The 19,476-nt window shown below is 44.9% G+C and overlaps 12 protein-coding genes across 15 annotated transcripts; 5 read left to right on the plus strand and 7 right to left on the minus strand.

Annotated features, from left to right (window-relative positions):
* Positions 1 to 19: 19 nt before the first annotated feature.
* LOC132257457 (LIM and senescent cell antigen-like-containing domain protein 1) lies at positions 20 to 3,046 on the plus strand. 4 transcript variants are annotated; one of them, XM_059754363.1, is made up of 5 exons: positions 29 to 101; positions 239 to 317; positions 1,488 to 1,604; positions 1,667 to 1,972; positions 2,038 to 3,046. In XM_059754363.1, the coding sequence occupies exons 2-5, from the start codon at positions 301 to 303 to the stop codon at positions 2,633 to 2,635; spliced, it is 1,038 nt and encodes a 345-aa protein (XP_059610346.1). In that variant the 5' UTR covers positions 29 to 101; positions 239 to 300; the 3' UTR covers positions 2,636 to 3,046. The 4 variants fall into 4 exon arrangements, with proteins under 4 accessions (XP_059610348.1, XP_059610346.1, XP_059610347.1 ...); XM_059754365.1 differs by lacking the exon at positions 239 to 317 and having other exon boundaries at positions 20 to 101; XM_059754364.1 differs by lacking the exons at positions 29 to 101; positions 239 to 317 and adding an exon at positions 381 to 400.
* A 569-nt stretch (positions 3,047 to 3,615) lies between these two features.
* On the plus strand, positions 3,616 to 9,860 carry LOC132258609 (procollagen-lysine,2-oxoglutarate 5-dioxygenase). Its single transcript, XM_059755988.1, has 6 exons — positions 3,616 to 3,745; positions 4,603 to 5,614; positions 5,676 to 5,777; positions 5,838 to 5,963; positions 8,952 to 9,513; positions 9,573 to 9,860. Exons 1-6 carry the CDS (start codon positions 3,670 to 3,672, stop codon positions 9,855 to 9,857), a joined length of 2,163 nt encoding a protein of 720 aa, XP_059611971.1. The 5' UTR covers positions 3,616 to 3,669; the 3' UTR covers positions 9,858 to 9,860.
* On the minus strand, positions 6,256 to 7,130 carry LOC132258614 (immunoglobulin domain-containing protein oig-4). The gene is made up of 3 exons (XM_059755993.1): positions 6,921 to 7,130; positions 6,603 to 6,824; positions 6,256 to 6,530 (listed from the first exon to the last, which is right to left on the minus strand). The coding sequence occupies exons 1-3, from the start codon at positions 7,017 to 7,019 to the stop codon at positions 6,372 to 6,374; spliced, it is 480 nt and encodes a 159-aa protein (XP_059611976.1). The 5' UTR covers positions 7,020 to 7,130; the 3' UTR covers positions 6,256 to 6,371.
* Positions 7,484 to 8,908, minus strand: LOC132258613 (immunoglobulin domain-containing protein oig-4). Its single transcript, XM_059755992.1, has 3 exons — positions 8,040 to 8,908; positions 7,874 to 7,966; positions 7,484 to 7,806 (listed from the first exon to the last, which is right to left on the minus strand). Exons 1-3 carry the CDS (start codon positions 8,277 to 8,279, stop codon positions 7,648 to 7,650), a joined length of 492 nt encoding a protein of 163 aa, XP_059611975.1. The 5' UTR covers positions 8,280 to 8,908; the 3' UTR covers positions 7,484 to 7,647.
* Positions 9,861 to 9,949: 89 nt separating the features above from the next.
* Positions 9,950 to 11,014, minus strand: LOC132258618 (10 kDa heat shock protein, mitochondrial). Its single transcript, XM_059755996.1, has 4 exons — positions 10,897 to 11,014; positions 10,431 to 10,592; positions 10,298 to 10,369; positions 9,950 to 10,234 (listed from the first exon to the last, which is right to left on the minus strand). Exons 1-4 carry the CDS (start codon positions 10,897 to 10,899, stop codon positions 10,169 to 10,171), a joined length of 303 nt encoding a protein of 100 aa, XP_059611979.1. The 5' UTR covers positions 10,900 to 11,014; the 3' UTR covers positions 9,950 to 10,168.
* Positions 11,009 to 11,652, plus strand: LOC132258616 (large ribosomal subunit protein bL20m). The gene is made up of 2 exons (XM_059755994.1): positions 11,009 to 11,190; positions 11,248 to 11,652. Exons 1-2 carry the CDS (start codon positions 11,104 to 11,106, stop codon positions 11,605 to 11,607), a joined length of 447 nt encoding a protein of 148 aa, XP_059611977.1. The 5' UTR covers positions 11,009 to 11,103; the 3' UTR covers positions 11,608 to 11,652.
* Positions 11,643 to 12,210, minus strand: LOC132258617 (proteasome maturation protein). Its single transcript, XM_059755995.1, has 2 exons — positions 12,105 to 12,210; positions 11,643 to 12,046 (listed from the first exon to the last, which is right to left on the minus strand). The coding sequence occupies exon 2, from the start codon at positions 12,039 to 12,041 to the stop codon at positions 11,643 to 11,645; it is 399 nt and encodes a 132-aa protein (XP_059611978.1). The 5' UTR covers positions 12,042 to 12,046; positions 12,105 to 12,210.
* LOC132258619 (uncharacterized) lies at positions 12,187 to 12,767 on the plus strand. The gene is made up of 3 exons (XM_059755998.1): positions 12,187 to 12,344; positions 12,412 to 12,591; positions 12,652 to 12,767. Exons 1-3 carry the CDS (start codon positions 12,310 to 12,312, stop codon positions 12,707 to 12,709), a joined length of 273 nt encoding a protein of 90 aa, XP_059611981.1. The 5' UTR covers positions 12,187 to 12,309; the 3' UTR covers positions 12,710 to 12,767.
* Positions 12,716 to 15,465, minus strand: LOC132258610 (uncharacterized). Its single transcript, XM_059755989.1, has 5 exons — positions 15,283 to 15,465; positions 15,110 to 15,219; positions 14,948 to 15,047; positions 14,722 to 14,884; positions 12,716 to 13,399 (listed from the first exon to the last, which is right to left on the minus strand). Exons 1-5 carry the CDS (start codon positions 15,306 to 15,308, stop codon positions 12,716 to 12,718), a joined length of 1,083 nt encoding a protein of 360 aa, XP_059611972.1. The 5' UTR covers positions 15,309 to 15,465.
* On the minus strand, positions 13,690 to 14,696 carry LOC132258611 (phosphomannomutase-like). The gene has a single exon (XM_059755990.1). The coding sequence runs from the start codon at positions 14,586 to 14,588 to the stop codon at positions 13,824 to 13,826; it is 765 nt and encodes a 254-aa protein (XP_059611973.1). The 5' UTR covers positions 14,589 to 14,696; the 3' UTR covers positions 13,690 to 13,823.
* A 281-nt stretch (positions 15,466 to 15,746) lies between the features above and the next one.
* Positions 15,747 to 16,703, plus strand: LOC132258612 (NADH-ubiquinone oxidoreductase subunit 8). The gene is made up of 2 exons (XM_059755991.1): positions 15,747 to 15,914; positions 16,018 to 16,703. Exons 1-2 carry the CDS (start codon positions 15,878 to 15,880, stop codon positions 16,635 to 16,637), a joined length of 657 nt encoding a protein of 218 aa, XP_059611974.1. The 5' UTR covers positions 15,747 to 15,877; the 3' UTR covers positions 16,638 to 16,703.
* A 176-nt stretch (positions 16,704 to 16,879) lies between these two features.
* On the minus strand, positions 16,880 to 19,473 carry LOC132258608 (zinc finger protein 436-like). Its single transcript, XM_059755987.1, has 6 exons — positions 19,144 to 19,473; positions 18,528 to 19,062; positions 18,212 to 18,466; positions 17,980 to 18,148; positions 17,372 to 17,919; positions 16,880 to 17,300 (listed from the first exon to the last, which is right to left on the minus strand). Exons 1-6 carry the CDS (start codon positions 19,468 to 19,470, stop codon positions 16,888 to 16,890), a joined length of 2,247 nt encoding a protein of 748 aa, XP_059611970.1. The 5' UTR covers positions 19,471 to 19,473; the 3' UTR covers positions 16,880 to 16,887.
* Between the last annotated feature and the right edge of the window lie 3 nt (positions 19,474 to 19,476).

Below are 19,476 nucleotides of genomic sequence, written 5' to 3' on the forward strand. Positions count from 1 at the left end.
GGCGTGAGTGGTGGTGTGCGTCTCGGGTAGTGTGAATTGGGTATAAAATTATATTCAGTGGGAGCTGTCACTTCTTATCAATTTTCCCCTTTTTTGATAAGGTATGTACCACATAGCGTGTAAATAGTACAACCACCGGACTCCACAAGGCACAGAGGAGGCCCACGTTGTGCATGATACGTCGGAGAAGTGGTGGAAATGTGGTTAAAATGTGATTTTCTCTTGCTTGTCCTTGCAGCTGCCAAGCTGTGAAGAAATTTCACACATTTTCACTCTTTTGAGAAGTTTCTGACCACTGAAATGCCCCCAATTACAGGGTAAGCATGCAAGGGGTGTCTCTGAGTGTGTCCGACCCCCGAAATAGCGCCAGATGTCCAGCTAAACGCTTCCCACTAACAATGTAGGTTGACTGCCCGCCGAAGGCCATATATGGTAGCTGAAATGTTGCCCCAGATGAGTTCCCGGAAAAAGAGATTTTGCCCTAACACGGGCTCCTGCATCCAATCCGCCTTCTCATTGGCTCGTGGGAAAGACCTCTTTTTGTGTCATGCATCTGGGCAATGTTCTTGAGTCGCTCCGTGTGTGATAAGATTGCCCCGGGCTTTGTCCGTGCGTCGCATTTTATCCCTCGTCTATTCGCTGTCCAGCAGTCGCGCAGTGATCACAGGCACTCCGCGAAGAACAGGCCTGATTGAGGAGAAATGCGGTGCGCTTCGAAGCCCAAAACATTCCTCTTGCAGCCCGTGGAGAGGTCTAAGTTGTACAAACGGCGCACGTTATCAGGCGATAGATTACTCAAGAGTGACGTGTTATCAGCGCCGGAAAAGCCCACAAAGTCAGTTCAATCCGAGTTACATGTGAAAAAGTTGGTGTGCCATCGAAATCCCTGCGGAATTGAGCTCAATCCCAAAAATCCTGCCGCCACAGCCATGCAATCTGACCAGAGTGAGCCAAAGGGACAAGGCGTGATGACCATTGTTCGGTCAGTTAATCCCAATTCGCGTGAATGTCACGAATTCAGGCACTTAGTAGGCAATGAGAATCCGCTGACTCTGTGTAAAGATTCCGTACGCCGCGGAATTTGTGGCGACTTATTGAGCAATCGCGTTCAGTGAAGACGAACATCGCGCAATACCTGAATTTTAAAACATTACTAAATTGCTAAGGCGGAGTTTTGTAGCTAAACACACCGTCTATTTAACAAGCTTAACATCTTCCGGGGATTACTAGAGGATTATCCAGGGAATTCTTTACAATATGGATGAGTCACTGTGAAGATCGCACTAATCCAGATCTAAATTCGCCAATATTAATAATTATTCTGCGAATTAACTTCATGTTTTGAGCCTGTTTATCAATTTCACGGTTTTATGAAATTTTCTTAATGTTGCGCTTCTTGATTAATCCATTCTAATGCACTAAAAAACGTGACTAAAACTAACTTCCTAAGTCAATCAACATACTCAATGATTTCTCCGATCTTTTAGGATTCCCGTTGACATGTCCCTCGGCAGCATGTACTGCTCCCGATGCGAGGAGGGATTTGAGCCGCACGAGAAGATCGTGAACTCCAACGGCGAACTCTGGCACACTCAATGTTTTGTGTAAGTGCATCAACAGGTATATGAGCGCAGTGCATGAAATGACATTCAACTCTCAATCTCAGCTGCGCCCAGTGCTTCAGGACGTTCCAGGATGGCATCTTTTACGAGTTCGAGGGCAGGAAGTACTGCGAGCGTGACTTCCACGTCCTCTTCGCGCCGTGCTGCAACAAGTGCGGTGAATTCGTGATCGGACGCGTGATCAAGGCAATGGCAGCTAATTGGCATCCGCAGTGCTTCCGATGCGAGATGTGCGCCAAGGAGTTGGCCGATTGTGGCTTCATCCGCAATCAGAATCGTGCTCTCTGTCACGAGTGCAATGCCAAAGTGAAGGCAGTGGGACTCGGAAAGTACATGTGCAACAAGTGCCAGTAAGTTTATCACGTCTTTATCAGGTTTTGTGGAATTTAATTTGGGTTTTTCTGGTTTCTTTCAGTGGTGTCATTGACGATCAGCCGCTACGCTTCCGTGGTGAAGTCTATCACGGCTATCACTTCAACTGCACGGCGTGCAATGTGGAATTGGACTCAACTGCGCGTGAGGTGAAGAGTCGCCCGGGCTTTGCGGCCAACGACATGAATGAGCTCTACTGCTTGCGTTGCCACGACAAGATGGGTATTCCCATCTGTGGCGCCTGTCGTCGCCCCATTGAGGAGCGCGTGGTCACGGCTCTGGGGAAGCACTGGCACGTGGAGCACTTCGTCTGCGCCAAGTGCGAGAAGCCCTTCTTAGGCCACCGTCACTACGAGAAGCGCGGTCTGGCGTACTGCGAGATGCACTACCATCAGCTCTTCGGGAATCTGTGCTTCGTGTGCAATCAAGTGATTGCCGGAGACGTCTTCACGGCACTCAATAAGGCGTGGTGCGTCCATCACTTCTCCTGTTCCGTCTGTGACGTGAAGATGACGCAGAAGTCAAAGTTCTACGAGTACGACGAGAAGCCCGTGTGCAAGAAGTGCTATGAGAAGTTCCCCACTGAGTTGAGACGTCGTCTCAGAATCTCCCATGAGAATACCATGAAGAAGGGTGACTAAGTGGGAAAATTTGTGGTAATAATGCGTGGTAAAGTGTCCTTAATCATATTAACATTGCGCCTTTTTAGACGGTAAACAACGATTTTTAACAACTAGTCTCGCGATTAAGAGAGAAAATAAACGAATAAAGCCAAAATTTGACCATTGCTTTGTGCCACAGAAAAACAAAATACATATTTTATAAACATATTCAATGATATTTTCTCACATTTTTAACACAACGGTATTTTTAAAATGTTTAACAAGATTTTGTCAAGATTTATTTTTTAATTTATTAAGAAGAGAAATAATTTTGTAGTGTAGGATTAATTTTTAATCAATTTCACTGTCCAAACAGAACATCTAAAATGAGAGTTTTGTAAATTCTAATAATTTTTATTGTACCTAAATAAAGCATAAAGTAACTGACAAGGTCTATTGAAATCCTAGAAATAAAACTAGAGAAAAATCACTTCTGGAAGTGAATAGATTTCTCATTACCATTAATTCGGTGAAAGTGTGACTTTTCACGCACAATTGATCAATGTTTTTGTATCAATCTTATTGATTTCGCTTCCTCTTACTCTTTATCATGTCATGTCCAATCCAACTTGTGGCTCTCATATTCAAGTGGATCGATTCGATGCTGTACTCAGAAAGTCAGTATCAATCTAGTTTTCACTCGAATCACATCTAACTCTGCAAATGATTGCCGCTGGTGTGAAAATATTGCTTTTAGGCATTTTCCTAAGTGTTTCTCGCTCTCAACTGGAAAGTGGATCCTGCACAAAGGATGATAAGACGGTTAAATGTGACAAAACTACCAAATCCATTTACTTGAAGGACTGTCCTCTTGCAGGTAATTAGATAATTAACACTGTACTGTTAAGAGTTTTCCCAGCCATGCTTTGGCGTCTGTTATTCAGTTTGAAACTGAGCAAATCCATATTCCACGACATTTGCTCAACACAGGCGCGTCATTCATGTTGACATTTCCATTCTTGCGCGAGAGTAAAAGTCCGGAGATGTGTTCTTAGTGCCATAAAGTAATAATAATGCATTTTAAAATGTTAATTTTCGCATTAGTCTTATCGTTTCTCAGTGTAAATTGCGCCACTGATAAAGGCAAAGGTGAGTAATTATCGGAAAATGTGGTATTCATCGCCAAAAGGCTCATGCAGCGGCTTCAGTGCTAGAAAGAAGTTTCTGGAGAGATCACTTCCTCGAACTCTCTCAGGCGGAACGATAAGTGTATCAAGCCAAATGCTTAATTAATGAATAAATAGAAAAGGCAGTCCTTGAAAATCTCTGATGATCTACCAAAAAATCTGCAAGTCTAAACTTTTTGTGTTGACCGAATTAGAGAAATGATTAAAATTTCTCATGGACCAATTATCTTCAGACTTTATCTCATGTTCCAGGCTTGGACAAAAAGCGTGAGTTCACAGAGTCAAATTAATCTTAATCACGAATTGTTTCCACACAGAGAAAGATTCTAACGAATTGCAGGAACAAATAAATTGTGTGAGAAGAATACCAGATATTCAGGGTAAATTTTAACAGCGGCTTTTGAGTTTGTCTGCTTCTCACATTATTTCGTGAAGCGAAATCACTTCTCCAGATGATTCAGTGTTTATTCTACTTCCTCAGCTAAAAATAACGCTGAAACTATAATCATTTGATCGTCACGCGCGCGAAATGAGAGCAAAGAGCGTGTAATTTGAAATTAGATATTACACGTCGTCTGTATTTCAATTTAAATTAAAATCTTAATTATCCAATAGAATGTTATGAGGATAGAAGAAAGCTGGGAAATGAGCGCATTTATCGTTAGACCCACGCGATAAGCACAAGACACATTTATTCCAATCTTTTCCAAAAGGAAATACAACAGATAGAATGTCGTGTGAATGGACAAAACGCACTCAACATGCAGAGTGGGTTTATTCAGTTCAAATACTAATTGTAATTTTGGTTTTGTTTCACAGAAAATGTCCTTGTCTTCACGGTTGCATCCGATCCTGTTGAGGGCTATTTGCGCTACATCCGCTCTGCCAGTTTCTACGGAATTGACGTCCAGACTCTGGGCATGGGAGAGAAGTGGCGAGGCGGCGACATGAGCTCCGTTGGCGGTGGCTACAAAGTCAACCTCCTGCGGAAGGCATTGGAGCCCTACAAGAACGAAAAGGACAAGGTTGTCCTCTTCACGGACAGTTACGATGTGATTTTCTCCGCACCGACGAAAGTCATCGTGGACAAATTCAAGAAGATGGACGCAAGAATTGTCTTTGGCGCCGAACACTCAGTCTGGCCAGATGTCTCGCTCAGAGAATCATACCCGAAAGTGGCTCACGGTGCGAGATTCCTCAACTCTGGCCTCTTTATGGGCTACGCAGCGGATCTATATGAGATGCTGCGCACTCCACTGGACGACAAGGACGATGATCAGCTGTACTACACAAAGATATATCTCACGGAGGAATTCAGGGAGAAGCATAAGATGAAATTGGACCACAAGGCCGAGATTTTTCAGAATCTCTACGGCGCTGAAAAGGACGTGGAATTGCACTTTGACGACGACTCCGGCGAGGCCTTTGTCGTGAATGTGGACACCGCCACAGTGCCGTCTGTGATTCATGGAAATGGCCTAAGCAAGGCGCGCATCAACAGTCTGGGTAATTACTTGGCGGGCGCCTTTATAAAGGGCGAATGTCAAGACTGCTCGGAGAACTTGATGGAGCTCAAGGAGGGAGATCTGCCTGTGGTCTCAATGGCGGTGTTCATTGAGAAGGCGATGCCCTTCTTCAAGGAGTTTCTTGAGCATCTAGAAGCAATAGACTATCCAAAGAGTAATATTAATTTGTTCCTGCACAGCAATGTAAAGTACCATGAGGATGCGATTGCCGAGTTTCTCACAAAACACACCAGTGATTTTAAAAGCATTAAGAAAGTTCTAGTCGAAGATAGCATTAACGAGGGAACAGCAAGAGATTTGGCAGTGTAAGTGCACAATATTTTATGTCCTCCAAGATCCAATTCATTTCTATTACTCCTCGTCCAGGCAACAAGCTATCTCAAAGGGAAGTGACTACCTATTCGTCGTGGACTCTGAAGCACACCTAGACAATCCCAAAGTCCTGAAGACTTTAATGATTCAGAATCGGTTTGTATGATTGCCTTGAATTTCTCCCTTCAATTGGCTAATGGGACTTTCATGCTTCAGAGACGTGATCGCCCCACTGCTGCCGAGACCAAACGATGCTTGGAGTAATTTTTGGGGAGCTCTCAGCGATCAAGGCTATTACGCAAGATCCCACGACTATTTAGACATCGTGAACAACAACAAAAGGTAAGAAGTTTTTTCATATTCTCAATCACTTTCACTGCGAAAGCATGCGAAATTTATCTATATCACTTTGATATAAATGGAACGAATTGGAATTGATCAAAAACTCTATTTTTCTTGTACAAAAAGGTACCTGAAAACTGCCCAATGGCGAACTTTCATCGAGTAGGAAATTTATCTCTAAATAACCGACATTTTAACTAATTTTTCGCTCCTCATTCTCTGATTTCTTAGATTTGCCGATGAATAGTTGAAAAATAGTCAATGTGACCAATCAATTCTTAGAGACTATGAATTTGGTTTAAATCCAACATTTTATTGATCTCCTTTTTAAGTGTTGATACAAAACGGATTCAAGTGGTTCTAAACTTTGAGGATTATACTGCATAGCACGATCTCTCCTGCAGATCTTCAATCGAAAGCGATGGAGAAGTCAGTCTTGAAACTTCTCCGGTCAATCGCGTACATATTATCAGCTGTGCACTCGTAAACGCCCGCGTCCATTTGCGTCGCAGGATCAATTTCAATCTTGGACTTTACTTTGTCTTTCCCAATGCGCCACTCGTGTACCTTCGAACGGATGAAATGGTTACTTTCATTAGATTCTGTTGTTGCCATGCGATCATCATTTCCTTAACTCACGTGCATGTAAATGTGACTGAAGATCTCCACGCCGTCCTTGAACCACGTTATGTGCGGACGAGGATTTCCTTTGGCCACGCAAAGGAAGGCTATTTTGTGCCCCAGAACGTATTCATAGTCAAAGTGTGAGGCGAGAGTGATCTTGGCTCCGTTGTTATTGTTGTAGTACTGATCGGACTCAGGATCGCGATATTTGCCTGTGATCGGCAGTCCAATTTGCACCTTGAGAATTGAAGATCGGTTGCAATGATTGAGACAAGCTCTGGAGCTAGGAGCGCCAGAGAGCGATCTCTCGCGCAGATAATTGATCTACATTACCCTTGATTTTGTTCTTCCTCTTGCACGACCACGACGCGCTTCTGAATACTGGGCCAAGAGGCAGACGCAGATGAGGACAGCAAGCAGTGCTACCTTCATATTTGGAGGAAATGTGCGCACTTTGTCGGAAAAAGACTACTTCTTTCACTTTGGCGATGCCTTGCTGGTGAAATTGCGTAAAAAAGTCACAATGATGTTGCAAATCACAGAGGCTGAAAGTGATTCAGTCGATGATTTCGAAACGACTGCATCCCAAATGCTCCCTTCAGTTTATTTGTAATAATAATTCCGGTCGGTTGCCAACACGTACATATATTGTTATAATTGTACAGAGTCGAATTTGCCTCACCGCGAGCGTTGGCGGAGAGAAAGATGATCACGGGCGCAGACCAGTGAAAATTTGCAATGGTGCTTTTATATATTTTAATCCAGCTCTCATGCTGGAACATGAAGCTTGGGGAACAGAAATTGCGCTATTTCATTTGTCCAAATTAAAAGTATTTGTCGGCATCAAACAAAATATTTCGTGGCTATTGAGTGGGAATAATTCCAAACGGCGATCATTATTGTAAAAATTTCCACCATTTATTCAATGAGTGCATAAATTAGTATCAATCTTTGGGGAAATACACTAGATTTTTTTTTACTTCTTCATAAATAGCATTTAAATTTGATGTTGTGCAAAAGGGGGAATAATTTAGTTGTGCGTTTCCTCGAGTCCAGTCGATCAGTAGTTGATCATCACGTAGTCCGTGCGGAAGCCCCTCCGATCGATGGCATACTGATTGTCCGCCTGACACTCATAATAACCGGCATCTTTTTGCGTCGTTGGGTCAATCTCCATTTTAGACTTCACCGTATCATTGCCAATTGTCCACTCGTGTACCTATTAAGCGAGCAAAACGATCATGGAGAGATCAAAGAGTCCGTGCAATTTCGTGCTTTTCCTGTACCTGAAAGAATCTGTGCTGATACAGCTCAGCCCCATCCTTGAACCAAGTGATTTCTGGCCGCGGGATTCCAATGGCCATGCAGAAGAATGTGATCTGTTTGGGAAGTGCAACAGTTTCTTTTAAATGCGTGAACATCACTTCCTCATGTTGAGATAACCAAGTGTACCTTTCTGCCCAGCATGTAGTCAAATTCAAAGTGCGACGACTTGACGATCTTCGCACCGTCCTTGTTGTCATAATATGTGACTGCCGATGGTGATCGATGCTGAATATTTGTGGGAATTCTTCCGCTGTTCCAATTAAGTCTTCCACGCCCACGACCGCCCCTCAATCCTCCCATTCTCTGGCCATGAATCACCGCTCCTGCCACCAGCAGGAATATCACAATAATGAGTAAACACTTCATGATCGCCACTCCACACAAAGAACACTTTTTTTCACGGGGAAAACGATGCGTGATCCTCTCGAAAATTCAATAAGCAAATAAAAATATTCACATCAACGCCACGCCGAAGACTGATTTAGTTGTAAATCAACTAAAGTGATCCTCTGGCAGAGCAAGCTCATTAATCTCACTCCGCTCTGCTAACTGACACTGACGGATCAGTTTATTCTATTAAGAGGGTTTCACCCAGTGAGATCTCCACACCACGAGACTGTTCCTCAATGTCTGTCTCCTCGGAGCGCTTCGTGGAGCAAGAACACCGCCATTCAGAGAGTGGCTCGAATTTTCCCCATGACACTCACTTTATCAATTTGTTTTGGTGACATCTCTCCCTCTAACATGTGACTTCCTTACGAGCACACCAAATGAGGAGCACTCCAAGGAGTTCCATTGACAAACATTGTGGAAAGAGAGTAATTTCCTTAACATGAAAATTGCAGGCGTCATTGAAAAGTTGTGCCAATGGTGCGATATAATCCAATCTTAGCTGTCTAATGCAATTTTCCGCAATGTGATTGATCATCTGAATCTAGAACACGTGGAGTCAAGTGTCGATTTAGGATTGTTGATTAGCCACGCGCCGCTCTTGAGTTTGAATCTATTTTCTCATTTTTTCCTTGAGTCTCTTTCCAGAGGAATTTGGAATGTGCCTTACATCTCATCCTGCTACTTGATGAAGAAGAGCGTGCTGAGCAAAATCTCCCATGTGCACGAGGCTTTCGATCCTGACATGGCAATGTGCCACCATCTGAGATCCCACAATATCTTCATGCACGTGGACAACATGGAAGACTTTGGTCATCTCATCAACGGCGATCAGTTCAATACGCGCCTCACGAGGCCCGATTTTTACATGCTTCTCACAAATCAGCAAGACTGGGAACGCCGATACATCCATCCTGAGTATGCTAAGCAACTGGAAGCCAATGCCACTCGCATTCAACCCTGTCCGGACGTTTACTGGTTCGCAATCGGCACTGAAGCCTTCTGTGAGGACATGATTGCGATCATGGAGAACTTTGGCAGGTGGTCCGATGGAAGCAATTCGGACAAGAGACTCGAGGGTGGCTATGAGGCGGTTCCAACGCGTGATATTCACATGAATCAAGTGGGACTGGAGAAACTGTGGCTCAAATTCCTCCAACTCTACGTGCGGCCTCTTCAGGAAGCTGTCTTTGTTGGCTACTTCCATGACGTGAGTGTATTGCTGTGTAAGTTTTTCTGTTTATATAAAATATTCTATTTCTGCTGCAGCCTCCAAAGTCCCTAATGAACTTTGTGGTACGCTACCGACCTGACGAACAGCCCTACCTTCGTCCTCATCACGACTCCTCGACGTACACCATCAACATTGCCCTGAATCGCGTTGGGATTGATTACACTGGCGGAGGATGTCGCTTCCTGCGCTACAACTGCTCCGTGGAAGCCACCAAGATGGGCTGGATGTTGATGCATCCCGGAAGATTAACTCACTTCCACGAAGGACTCCACACGACTTCAGGCACGCGCTACATCATGGTTTCCTTTGTGGATCCGTGAAATGCCTGGCTCTCTTTGTTTTTAATTTTAGTCAATCTGAGACGTGCTCGAAACACTTTTTTCTACCTTAAATACTTAAAGATGCTTAAGTATCCCCTTTTTGTAATTAGTTTTATTATAAACGACTTCTACGTACAAATACGATGGTTTCTCATTCATGTTCACTATGGGCTGGCTAAGAGAGTAACAATTTGCCACCCAAAGCGCCGATGCCAGGGAAAACATAAATGCAGCTTCTATCCCTACTTTTAAACTTAGTGATTCCGGATGAAAACGCAAGAGATTGGAAAGAGAATTCAGCAATGTGGCAATTATTCCATTTTGGCCAGGATGTCCGACTCCCGGAACAAGTGATACTCCTTGTTCTCCAGTTCGACCTATTGAGATTGAGATAAGTGAGTTCTGGCCCCTGATAAGTCCCTGACCTATTTCACACTGACCTTTGTGCCACCGTACTCCGGCAGCAAGACGTTGTCTCCAACCTTCACGGCTAGTGGAATGTGATCGCCGTTCTAGGGAATCATAAGCCATGAGATTGAGGACTAATGGGACATGAAATCATGAAAATTCTACCTTGTTCCTGGCACCTGGACCAACTGCAACAACTGTGGCTTGGAGCACCTTGACTTGCGCCTTCTCAGGAATCACAATTCCTCCTTTGGTCTTCGTGATGGCTTCGGCGCGCTGCACAAGGACGCGGTCCAGCAGAGGGAGGAGTCTTTTCGCCGCCAGAGACTGCAAATCCAATAAGAAATCCATTAGAATCACATTGCCACACATAACCTCAGACTTTCATCATCTAATGCACACAATCTGCGACAGGAAATAAGAGTACTCTTCCCAAATACCAGAAAGCTCTAACCAAGACAGTTTGAAGGGAATATTTCGGTCAATCAGATTACATAACAGCCTGCCGGAAGAAAGTCCCGGCATGGAAAGTTCTGGAAGGGCTTCTCAAGGAAATGCAAGAAAACCAAATGTATCCTGCATGTCTGCCTTGAGATCGGAATTGACAAGCATTTCTGTAGCTACAACTCACCATTTTGTTCAAGAATATTCGCTAATTTGCCGGGAAATCACAATAACTTTCGGCTTTTCACGCGAGAACGTGCACTCTGAACCGCCTGATAAAAACTCTCGAAGATGACAATTACTGGTCTAAAAAGCGCTCAGATTTGCTCAGTTTAGTACTGCCGGCCATTCGCTTAGCAAAGAAGCCTGAAACTCGTGAAAATCTGTTTTCCTCATGGTTTTCACTTCAATTGTAAACTTTGTTCGCAGCCGAGGGCCAGATGAGTTTTGGCGGAAGCGGAAGATCTTCAAACTCGCGGCTGTAAGTTGAAGTAAAAGCTGCCATGAATTATAACCTAAACGATTGTTTTTCTTGTAGCATTTCCGAGGTCGTAGGAGGAATTGCTACTCCATAGCCATCCGTAATGTTCACCGAGCGCTGCAGTATGCCACAAAGGGGCGCGATCTGAAGAAACGTGACATGATTGACCTGTGGTCAGCCAGAGTATCTGCCGGAACAGAGCAGCATGGAATTTGCTTGTACACATTCATGGAATGCCTGCAGAGGAGCAATATTCTTCTGAACAAGAAGGTTCTGTCTGAGTTGGCCACTTGGGAGCCTCGGACCTTTGAGGCTATCGCTCGTGTTGCAAGAGAAAAAGCCCAGATTGACGGCCTGCCGAATGTAAAGAATCAGCACGTTCCCACGGGAGTCTTCACGAGAGGCATGCTCAAATGATTGTTTCTCGAATTTATTATGTAGTAATATAGAAATTACAAAATACCCAGAGATTTCTCGGTGACCGCGTGAGGCTGACGGATGTGTTCACAGAACTCTGGTGCACTGAGGAAGTCAGAGAAGTCGATGTTCAGATCTCGCCCGGTTAGGGAATCCAGAGAGGCGTTGCTAGACTGCAAGAAAGGCAGTCGTCCTGTTTTCTTCACCGCCTGCACTTCCATAGTCATCTTCAGGGGCGCATGGAGTCCCTCGCGATTCCTCAGCATGTTCATATTCAGCGTGTTGCGATGGGCCTCGAAGTTCTCTTCGGAGAGTTTCAGTGGATGCACAAAACTGATCTGCCCGGAACAAGTCTTGTCCAGCGGCGCCAAATGGCCCTTCGTCACGTCGAAGGCCTCAGACATACCCGGCATCACTTTCACTGATGGCTCCATGATTTCTGGAAGATATATTTCTGAGTAAATCAGTGAATTTTCACGGGAAATGCACAAAATTACAAATTATTTTTCTTGATGACCAGCAAAATCGCAACAAACTTTGACAATGAACTACAGAGCCACTCGCTATGGGTGACGGGGATTGGAACTTTGCCATCTTTGCAATGGCAGCGCCTCTACTGGGAAACGAGAAAGAGTGGAGTCTTTGTGAAAAATGTAAACATTTGGTATTTTTGCTGAAAATCATAGAAATATAGGCTTTTCAATGGATTCCAACTTAGATACGCTTTGCAAGGAGATGTGAGTATATCGAGGAAGTTGAGATTTCAGAGAAATGCCCTGACAATGACGCGTCATTGGTTTGCAGTTTGGAAACTCCCAACACTGAGGGCTGTCTGCTGGCGAATGGTCAGGGATTGTGCATCCAGGCTGGAGGAAAGGTGGCATCTCCGGAGTCTTCAGGGATTCTAGTGGCTCTGTCGGAGCAGGCAGCGAAGCTGGAGCCGAACAGCAACCCTCCCACAGTCATTCTGCACTACAGCGACATGTAAGATCTTGAGCGATAATTGTCCGGGAATTCCATAGTTTTAACTTGTTGCCACTTTAGGTCGTGCTTTATTCAAAAACATGGCATCACCACTGCAGTCTATCGGAAGAACAAGTGAAGGACGTCACACTTTTGTATAAGTAATTCTGAGCCGCTGCAATTTCTTCGTGGCAAAGATGGAGCATGTAAAAATGAGCTTCATGGTGAGGAGAATAAAACACACGAGGAGGTATATGAGGTATAGGAAAAGCTGCGAAAAGCGGTCCACAGACCAGAGCACCGTGTACAGGAGATCGTCGCCATCCACCACGGCGTACCCGAACCCAATGTTTCGCTCGCCCATGCGGTAACTGCACGTTGGCACCATGATCTCCAGGAAGGTGTCGTGTACTTCCCGGAGATCGAACGAGTTCACGATGCGGCGCTCCGCGTTGGCGTTGAGCGGGTGCGCGCGCGTGAACTCGCTGAACTTGAGGGACTTCCGGATGAAGAGTGACCTGTGCAGGTGGCCCGTGAAGATCACGTGGGGCTGCACGTAGCGCAGGACACGCTCCTGGAAGGCGTCGTTGTAGAACAGCAGCGACATGTGGCTCACCACGAATCTCTTCTGGGCACTGTACGGGGGCGCCGGCGACGTGGCCGGCCGCGGGATCTCTCGCGTAATCCGGTTGGCCTCGAAGAAGACCAGGTTGTGCCGAGAGTAGGTGTGCTGCGTGTGAAAGGTGCTCCGGAAGCGGTTCAGCTTCGTTGGGGTCACGATTTCGCCGTTTTCACCGCCAATATCATTGTCTCCAGGTACGTAGATTTTCTGCAATCGCAAAGAGACCAATATTTAGGCTATCTATTCTCATGGATTCCTTGACTACTTTTCAATTCAAGAGTATAAATTTCATTTACCCCTTTCCCTTGTTTCTTTACATTTATTCTCTGATCTACAAGACTCAAGAGCATCTCTTGGTAAAGTTGTGTGTTCAGCTTTTTTTTTTTCAAACAGAAAAGTCAATAATAGTTTTCATTCACTGATGATAGCACAATTTTGGGTTTCTGGCAAGTTTCTGGAGCACTAGAAAAAAATTCAATAGACTCAGCGCTGAAAAAAATCTGGTACATTTCCAAAGACCTTTGTGCAGCAGTAAAATGCATTTCAGACTCATTTTTACATATTGAGGTAATCGTCAAATCAAGAATTGCCACTTAACCCTTTGGAATGTAGATAAAGCACAGAAAAGGAATCACTGGTCCTGGTGAAGTCTCTCTTCCAGGGCTTCCAGGAGGAGTCTCGTTTCGTCCGGTGACTGCACTTTGTGTCCAATCACGCGAGAATCCGAGTAGATCTCATGATCATTGCCGCCTGGGTCGGTTTTGTCTCCAAAGAAGTGGATCTCCTTGAAATCTCCGTCCGCGGAGACAAAGTCCAGGCAGTACGTCTTGTCCCATCCACGTGGAAAGACGTCGAAGCTTATTTGCCCACCAATGCTGTACGTTAAGTCAACGTCCGCAAACTCTCTGCGCAGGTCTTGGATCATTTTCTCACGGACGCCGTGCTTCCGGTCGTACTCGGCAAAAAGCTGTCTCTCACTCCAGCTGCACTGTCGGCCAACGGGGCAGACATTCATCATGCCGTTGCGAAACTCGAGGAATGTGCCACGCTTGATGGGAACTTGCAGGTCGGCGAGGTAGCGCAGCACGAAGTTGATGAACCTCTGGATCGTGGCCTCGCCCAGGTGATTCAGAAGTGACTGCTTGCCCACTTCCACACCCTGCTTTATCTGCACGAGTCCGTTCTCGGGGAAAATGTAGTCGAACTCCTTCAGGATCTTCTCGCCGTTGAGCTGCTCGAACATCTTCTCCAGATCGGCGCCGCCGACAATTCCAATTGTCGCCTTGGGTTTCAGGCGGTCGTAGAGGAATGCCTCGAAGGAGGGCTCTATCACAGATCGCGGGAGGGTCAGAGTTCCATCGACGTCGAAAAGCAGCAGAATCTCCTCACGCTTCATAGCCCGGGCAGTTAATTTTGAGGGAATTATTCAACGCACACCCGCACTTCACTTCGGCCAATTGTCAAGTCAATTGACATCTAAATTACTAACGCTTTCCCGCCCAATTGCCTGGAAGTGTGTGAATGCTCACCATAATACTGCGGTCTGTGTGAAAAATGTGATGGAATCGCCTTAAGTAGGTTGAGTATTCGTCATTCGTGGCCACACTGCCCTCATCGAAGAGGTCACCCAGGAACAGGATGATGTTGGGCTCGGTGTGCTCCAGGACTTCCCTGAATGTCTTTTTTAAGTACCTGCAATCACACATTTCCTTAGAAATCCGCTCTGCACCTGCCTTCCCAGGCTGTCTTTCTCACCTGTCGGAGTCGTAAATTGCAATAGGATTGTAGAAGGACGTGTCGAAGGTCTCGCCAATGAGCTGCGGATCGGCCACGAGCAGAATCCTCGTGCAATTGCCTGAAAGTAGAGGAAAAGCATGAGCAAGAGAAGCCTCAATAGTGCATACAAAAAACAATTACCGCTTTGGCACGGGATGGATTTCCATGTGAAAGATTGAAATTTGTACACGAGCAATTCGTTGTAAAAGACAATGGCCAATGCGAGAATGCCCAAAAATTTTCTGCCAGACCTACGAAGAGGGTTGGGTTTAATTGCGAAAGGTTTGCTTGGGCGAAAGTTTTTATTGACTCACCTGGAGGAGATACCTCTAAACGCCATTGCGTTGGATATACTGATTATTTTTGCTTGATTTCTACATCATCGAATCTCCTTATCTCTCCACACAGGACGGAATTTGGGGAAAAACTCACGGACCTATCAATGTTTATCGAGCTCCATAAATAGTAAACAAAAAGAGAATGACGAATGCAAACACGTTTCTTCTACTCGGGATTCCAAAAGATGCCAATCGACAAAGTCCATTTTTTTACAAAATTCTTTTATAAAACTCAACGTACTAATGGATATATGACATATATACATTTCCTTTTTTTACATTTAACTATATCCGATATCCTTTATGATGAATACTTAAACTTTTTCTCCCATTTAATGCAATCATTACAATATTTGTGATTTCCTGAACTCCCCAAAATCCAATCACACTTTTCCACCTCCTTACTGGTTTGTGGCGCCCTCTTGCGGATTTTCTAGACACTAATGCGGTCGCCGTCAAAAATTGTCAAAACAAAGTGGAGATTTTTGTTGCTGGCCAATTTTTGCAATTTACAGTGAAATCTCTTGATTTGGTTCTGTAAGCTGTGCTGAAACCACTAGTGATAATCCCAATGTCTGCGATGAAGCTGTACAATCTGGCAAGAAGTGGTAAGTAATCCAGTGATTCTCAAGAAAAACATATTACAGGTTATGTGTTGTTATGTCATCACAGAGAGATCAAAATATTTCACTTTTTCGGAAATGTTCTCAGGCCAGCGCTTCTTGGGAGTAGCGAATCAATTGCGCTATTGCTCCTCATCATCTGTGCCGGCTCCGTCGGCAAATGGCAAGGGCGGCGGAAACTACACGTACGTAAACGATAAGCCCGTAAGCATGTCCTGGGAAGACCTCACGGAAAGGGGAGCTGCCGTAATGTTCTGGACAGAGCTGACGCGCGGATTTGGTGTCACGCTGGCGCACATATTCAAGGAACCGGCCACAATTAATTATCCGTTCGAGAAGGGCCCCCTGAGTCCCAGATTTCGTGGCGAGCACGCCCTGAGGCGCTACCCAAGTGGCGAGGAGCGCTGCATTGCGTGCAAACTGTGCGAGGCCATCTGTCCTGCGCAGGCCATCACCATCGAGGCGGAGGAGCGAGCTGATGGGAGCAGACGAACCACGCGATACGACATTGACATGACGAAGTGCATCTACTGCGGCTTCTGCCAGGAGGCTTGTCCGGTGGATGCGATCGTGGAGGGGCCCAACTTCGAGTTCTCCACAGAGACCCACGAGGAGTTGCTGTACAACAAGGAGAAGCTGCTGCTCAACGGAGACAAGTGGGAGTCAGAGATCGCCGTGAACATTCAAGCTGACCACTTGTATCGCTAAAGACAGCCCAAAGGACTCGCGGTATGTAGTTTGGAGTGTTATTTAAATAAATATGTAAAAATTTAACTACCATTTTCAATTTATTTAATGTAGAAAAATACTTTACGTTGAAATTCATTAAATTTTGCGTAGACGAAATATCTACATGAAAAGAAACTGAAAGATTTCATCTTATTAGACTATACTGGTGAATTATTAAATACTAATTGTGTACTTCGTGATGGGATTTCCTTCCCTGATTTGCTGAAAACTACATAATTTCATCTATAGTTTCCACGTTACTGCACTCGGAAGCACTGATGAAGATTGGTACCTGAATTACATTACTCACAATGTACTTTGACGTGTCAGAACTGGCTGAGAGCTGACTGTTGGACAGTTGATTGTCTGCAATATCTTGCAAATTGAATCCTTCAATATTTCCTCCATCGCTATTCTCTGGATTTTCTTCACGCTCCAGATGAATCTGCTGCACAATTAGAGGATTTATGTCGTCCTTTGTGTAGAGAATTACATCCTCTGTTTCCTTTATCACTTCGGTCGTCAGTGGATCACAGAATGTTGTTGTGACGCTCTCGTTGTCATGAGATTTCATGTGGTTCTTCAGATTTCCCACAGAATAGCAACGTTTCTGGCAGACTTGGCAAATCAGCGGTTTCTCCTCTGCGGAAAACAAGAGAACAGACATTCAGGAATACTACTCAATTGGCGCGCAATTCCTTTACACTATATACCTCTGTGGACTCTCATGTGCTGGTTCAATTGGCCTTTCGTTGTGAATTTCTTGAGGCAAGAATTGCACTTGAAGGGCTTCTCGCCGGTGTGCGTCCGGATGTGTGCTGAGAGATCAATCCTGGCAAAAGCCTTTCCGCATATTCCGCACTTGTACGGCTTCTCTCCTGTATGAACCCTATTGTGAGTAATGAGAGTGGACGAACTGGCGAAGGAGCGACCGCAGGTCTCGCACTTGTATGGCTTGGCGCCGCTGTGAGTTCGCATGTGGAGCGACAAGTTGGACGATTGAATGAAGGCCTTTCCGCACACAGAACAAACGTAGGGCTTTTCGCCAGTGTGGGTCCTTCGGTGGGACGTTAGTGTACTTTGGTGGGTAAAACTTCGATGGCAAATGCCACACTTGTACGGTTTCTCACTGCTGTGGCTCTTCAGGTGGGAATTCAGAAGGCGCGAATCTATGAAGGTCTTCCCGCAGACGCTACAAATGCAAGGGCGCTCTCCCGTGTGGGTCCTCGTGTGGACGGAGAGGGAGTAAAAGTCGTAGTACCTAAAAATTGATAGAAATAGTTTAGAAAATGCAAGGAAAAGTATTTGCATTGATGCTCACCCTTTCCCACAGACTGTGCACAAATGCTTCTTCACTCTCTGTTCGCCACTGTGAGTGCGGATATGTCTGGTCAAGCTTCCCATTTCCGGGAATCCTTTCTTGCATATTTTGCACTTGTGCGGTTTATCCGTGAAATGGATCTTGATATGTCTCTTCAGCTGGGCGATCGCTGCAAAGTAAAATATGTAAATCAATAAGAAAGCAAAGGATACATTATGCGAAATTGTCTTACTGGTGAATTCCTTCTTGCAGAATGAACACTGATTCTTGCCATCCTTCACGTGAATGGACTTGTGAATGTACAAATCACTTTCCATCTTAAATGAAACACTGCAACCATTTTCCGGGCACTTGAACTGAAGTTCCTCCTCGTCATTTTCACCGTCACTCTTTTCCTCTTCCGAAGAATCCTTCTCTTCACTTTTCACTTGGTTCTCGATACATGAAACTTGGTGGTCATTCAAGTGCATTTGCAATTGCTTTTCATCTGAAATTGGCAATATTGTATAAATAAATAAAGAAACGGTTAATCATGTTTGCAAACTCACTCGTGTACTCCTTATTGCACAGTGGACACGTGCACTCTTCTCTGCTTTCTATCACTTCCTCTTCCATGTCTTCCTCAGTCATTTCAGTCTTATCAACTGGGTAGTCTTGAAATATGACCTCGTTCTCTGTCACATCCCGTGAAGGCTTGGGCTGATTCTCCTCATCTTTCAGATCTTGCTTGATTCTTTTGGAAATCTTAATGACCTCCACTTCCTGGCGCAGTTGTATTTCTTGTATGGGACACCGCAGAACAGTCTCTCCCGGACTTATTGGACAATCACTTCCACAGTTCGACTCCTCACTCGACTGACCGTCCACGGTCTGCAGGATTTCCTGTGTCTTCTCGCTGAACGGAATTTCAGTCAAACTGTCCTCAGAATGGGTCAGTTTTACTGCCTGGTGAGAATTTACACTCACGAAGTGCCTCAAAGTGGCTTCAGCCATTTCAATCTGGTCCTTGAACTCAAAAATCCGACCTATTTGCATGGTGCAGTTCAAGCAAATTAATGTCGGGAGAACATCGTCAAGGCGGATCTGAAATACAGAGAATAAATAGTCAAAACCACATCAACGCTCACTGAGTTCTCTCTCTCTCTCTTTCTGAGAAACTCGTACATCAATATGAGCAAAATTCATCAGCATTTCCACGATATTTTCCCCTTCTTCGAAGATATCCCGTAGCTTATCATCCTCAAGCAAGCAGCATCGACAAATCCTCTGCAGCTTCCTCGACATTTCCTCAGCCTCCAGGTTCACACCTTCGCCTTCGCTTAGCACCGCTTCTGCACTTTGTATCACATTGTTTCCACTGGCTATCGCGGAAGACTTAATTTCTTCCATCGAGTATGCTTTTTGTGCCACATTTTCATTGGTATTGGCGATGATATGGATAAAATTATTGCAATTGTTTACGAGATCCATTGCACTGTGACTGCTCGCCATCCATGA

The sequence above is a fragment of the Phlebotomus argentipes genome, unplaced genomic scaffold (genome assembly GCF_947086385.1).
Source record: "Phlebotomus argentipes unplaced genomic scaffold, Phlebotomus argentipes genome assembly scaffold_4, whole genome shotgun sequence".
NCBI lineage: Eukaryota > Metazoa > Arthropoda > Insecta > Diptera > Psychodidae > Phlebotomus > Phlebotomus argentipes.

Bases quoted from the DNA above. Each gene is read 5' to 3' on its own strand.
- LOC132257457 (XM_059754362.1), top strand. From the start codon at position 702: ATGCGGTGCGCTTCGAAGCCCAAAACATTCCTCTTGCAGCCCGTGGAG. The intron at 983-1,487 runs GTCAGTTAATCC...CCGATCTTTTAG, and splicing joins GGCGTGATGACCATTGTTCG to GATTCCCGTTGACATGTCCC. The intron at 1,973-2,037 runs GTAAGTTTATCA...GGTTTCTTTCAG, and splicing joins TACATGTGCAACAAGTGCCA to TGGTGTCATTGACGATCAGC.
- LOC132258612 (XM_059755991.1), top strand. From the start codon at position 15,878: ATGTCTGCGATGAAGCTGTACAATCTGGCAAGAAGTG. The intron at 15,915-16,017 runs GTAAGTAATCCA...AAATGTTCTCAG, and splicing joins GTACAATCTGGCAAGAAGTG to GCCAGCGCTTCTTGGGAGTA.
- LOC132258618 (XM_059755996.1), bottom strand. The intron at 10,370-10,430 runs GTAGAATTTTCA...ATGATTCCCTAG, and splicing joins GTCCAGGTGCCAGGAACAAG to AACGGCGATCACATTCCACT. The intron at 10,235-10,297 runs GTCAGTGTGAAA...CAATCTCAATAG, and splicing joins CGGAGTACGGTGGCACAAAG to GTCGAACTGGAGAACAAGGA.
- LOC132258608 (XM_059755987.1), bottom strand. From the start codon at position 19,470: ATGGCGAGCAGTCACAGTGCAATGGATCTCGTAAACAATTGCAATAAT. The intron at 19,063-19,143 runs GTACGAGTTTCT...TCTGTATTTCAG, and splicing joins TGAATTTTGCTCATATTGAT to ATCCGCCTTGACGATGTTCT. The intron at 18,467-18,527 runs GTGAGTTTGCAA...TGCCAATTTCAG, and splicing joins GTGCAATAAGGAGTACACGA to ATGAAAAGCAATTGCAAATG.
- LOC132258613 (XM_059755992.1), bottom strand. From the start codon at position 8,279: ATGAAGTGTTTACTCATTATTGTGATATTCCTGCTGGTGGCAGGAGCG. The intron at 7,967-8,039 runs GTACACTTGGTT...CTTCCCAAACAG, and splicing joins ACTACATGCTGGGCAGAAAG to ATCACATTCTTCTGCATGGC. The intron at 7,807-7,873 runs GTACAGGAAAAG...CTCGCTTAATAG, and splicing joins ATCAGCACAGATTCTTTCAG to GTACACGAGTGGACAATTGG.
- LOC132258610 (XM_059755989.1), bottom strand. From the start codon at position 15,308: ATGGCGTTTAGAGGTATCTCCTCCAG. The intron at 15,220-15,282 runs GTGAGTCAATAA...CCCTCTTCGTAG, and splicing joins TTTAGAGGTATCTCCTCCAG to GTCTGGCAGAAAATTTTTGG. The intron at 14,885-14,947 runs GTGAGAAAGACA...GTGTGATTGCAG, and splicing joins GCAATTTACGACTCCGACAG to GTACTTAAAAAAGACATTCA.
- LOC132258609 (XM_059755988.1), top strand. From the start codon at position 3,670: ATGCATTTTAAAATGTTAATTTTCGCATTAGTCTTATCGTTTCTCAGT. The intron at 3,746-4,602 runs GTGAGTAATTAT...TTTGTTTCACAG, and splicing joins CGCCACTGATAAAGGCAAAG to AAAATGTCCTTGTCTTCACG. The intron at 5,778-5,837 runs GTTTGTATGATT...TTCATGCTTCAG, and splicing joins ACTTTAATGATTCAGAATCG to AGACGTGATCGCCCCACTGC.
- LOC132258611 (XM_059755990.1), bottom strand. From the start codon at position 14,588: ATGAAGCGTGAGGAGATTCTGCTGCTTTTCGACGTCGATGGAACTCTG.
- LOC132258616 (XM_059755994.1), top strand. From the start codon at position 11,104: ATGGTTTTCACTTCAATTGTAAACTTTGTTCGCAGCCGAGGGCCAGAT. The intron at 11,191-11,247 runs GTAAGTTGAAGT...TTTTTCTTGTAG, and splicing joins AGATCTTCAAACTCGCGGCT to CATTTCCGAGGTCGTAGGAG.
- LOC132258619 (XM_059755998.1), top strand. From the start codon at position 12,310: ATGGATTCCAACTTAGATACGCTTTGCAAGGAGAT. The intron at 12,345-12,411 runs GTGAGTATATCG...ATTGGTTTGCAG, and splicing joins GATACGCTTTGCAAGGAGAT to TTTGGAAACTCCCAACACTG. The intron at 12,592-12,651 runs GTAAGATCTTGA...TTGCCACTTTAG, and splicing joins ATTCTGCACTACAGCGACAT to GTCGTGCTTTATTCAAAAAC.
- LOC132258614 (XM_059755993.1), bottom strand. From the start codon at position 7,019: ATGAAGGTAGCACTGCTTGCTGTCCTCATCTGCGTCTGCCTCTTGGCC. The intron at 6,825-6,920 runs GTAATGTAGATC...TCAATTCTCAAG, and splicing joins GAGGAAGAACAAAATCAAGG to GTGCAAATTGGACTGCCGAT. The intron at 6,531-6,602 runs GTGAGTTAAGGA...ATCCGTTCGAAG, and splicing joins TCAGTCACATTTACATGCAC to GTACACGAGTGGCGCATTGG.
- LOC132258617 (XM_059755995.1), bottom strand. From the start codon at position 12,041: ATGGAGCCATCAGTGAAAGTGATGCCGGGTATGTCTGAGGCCTTCGAC.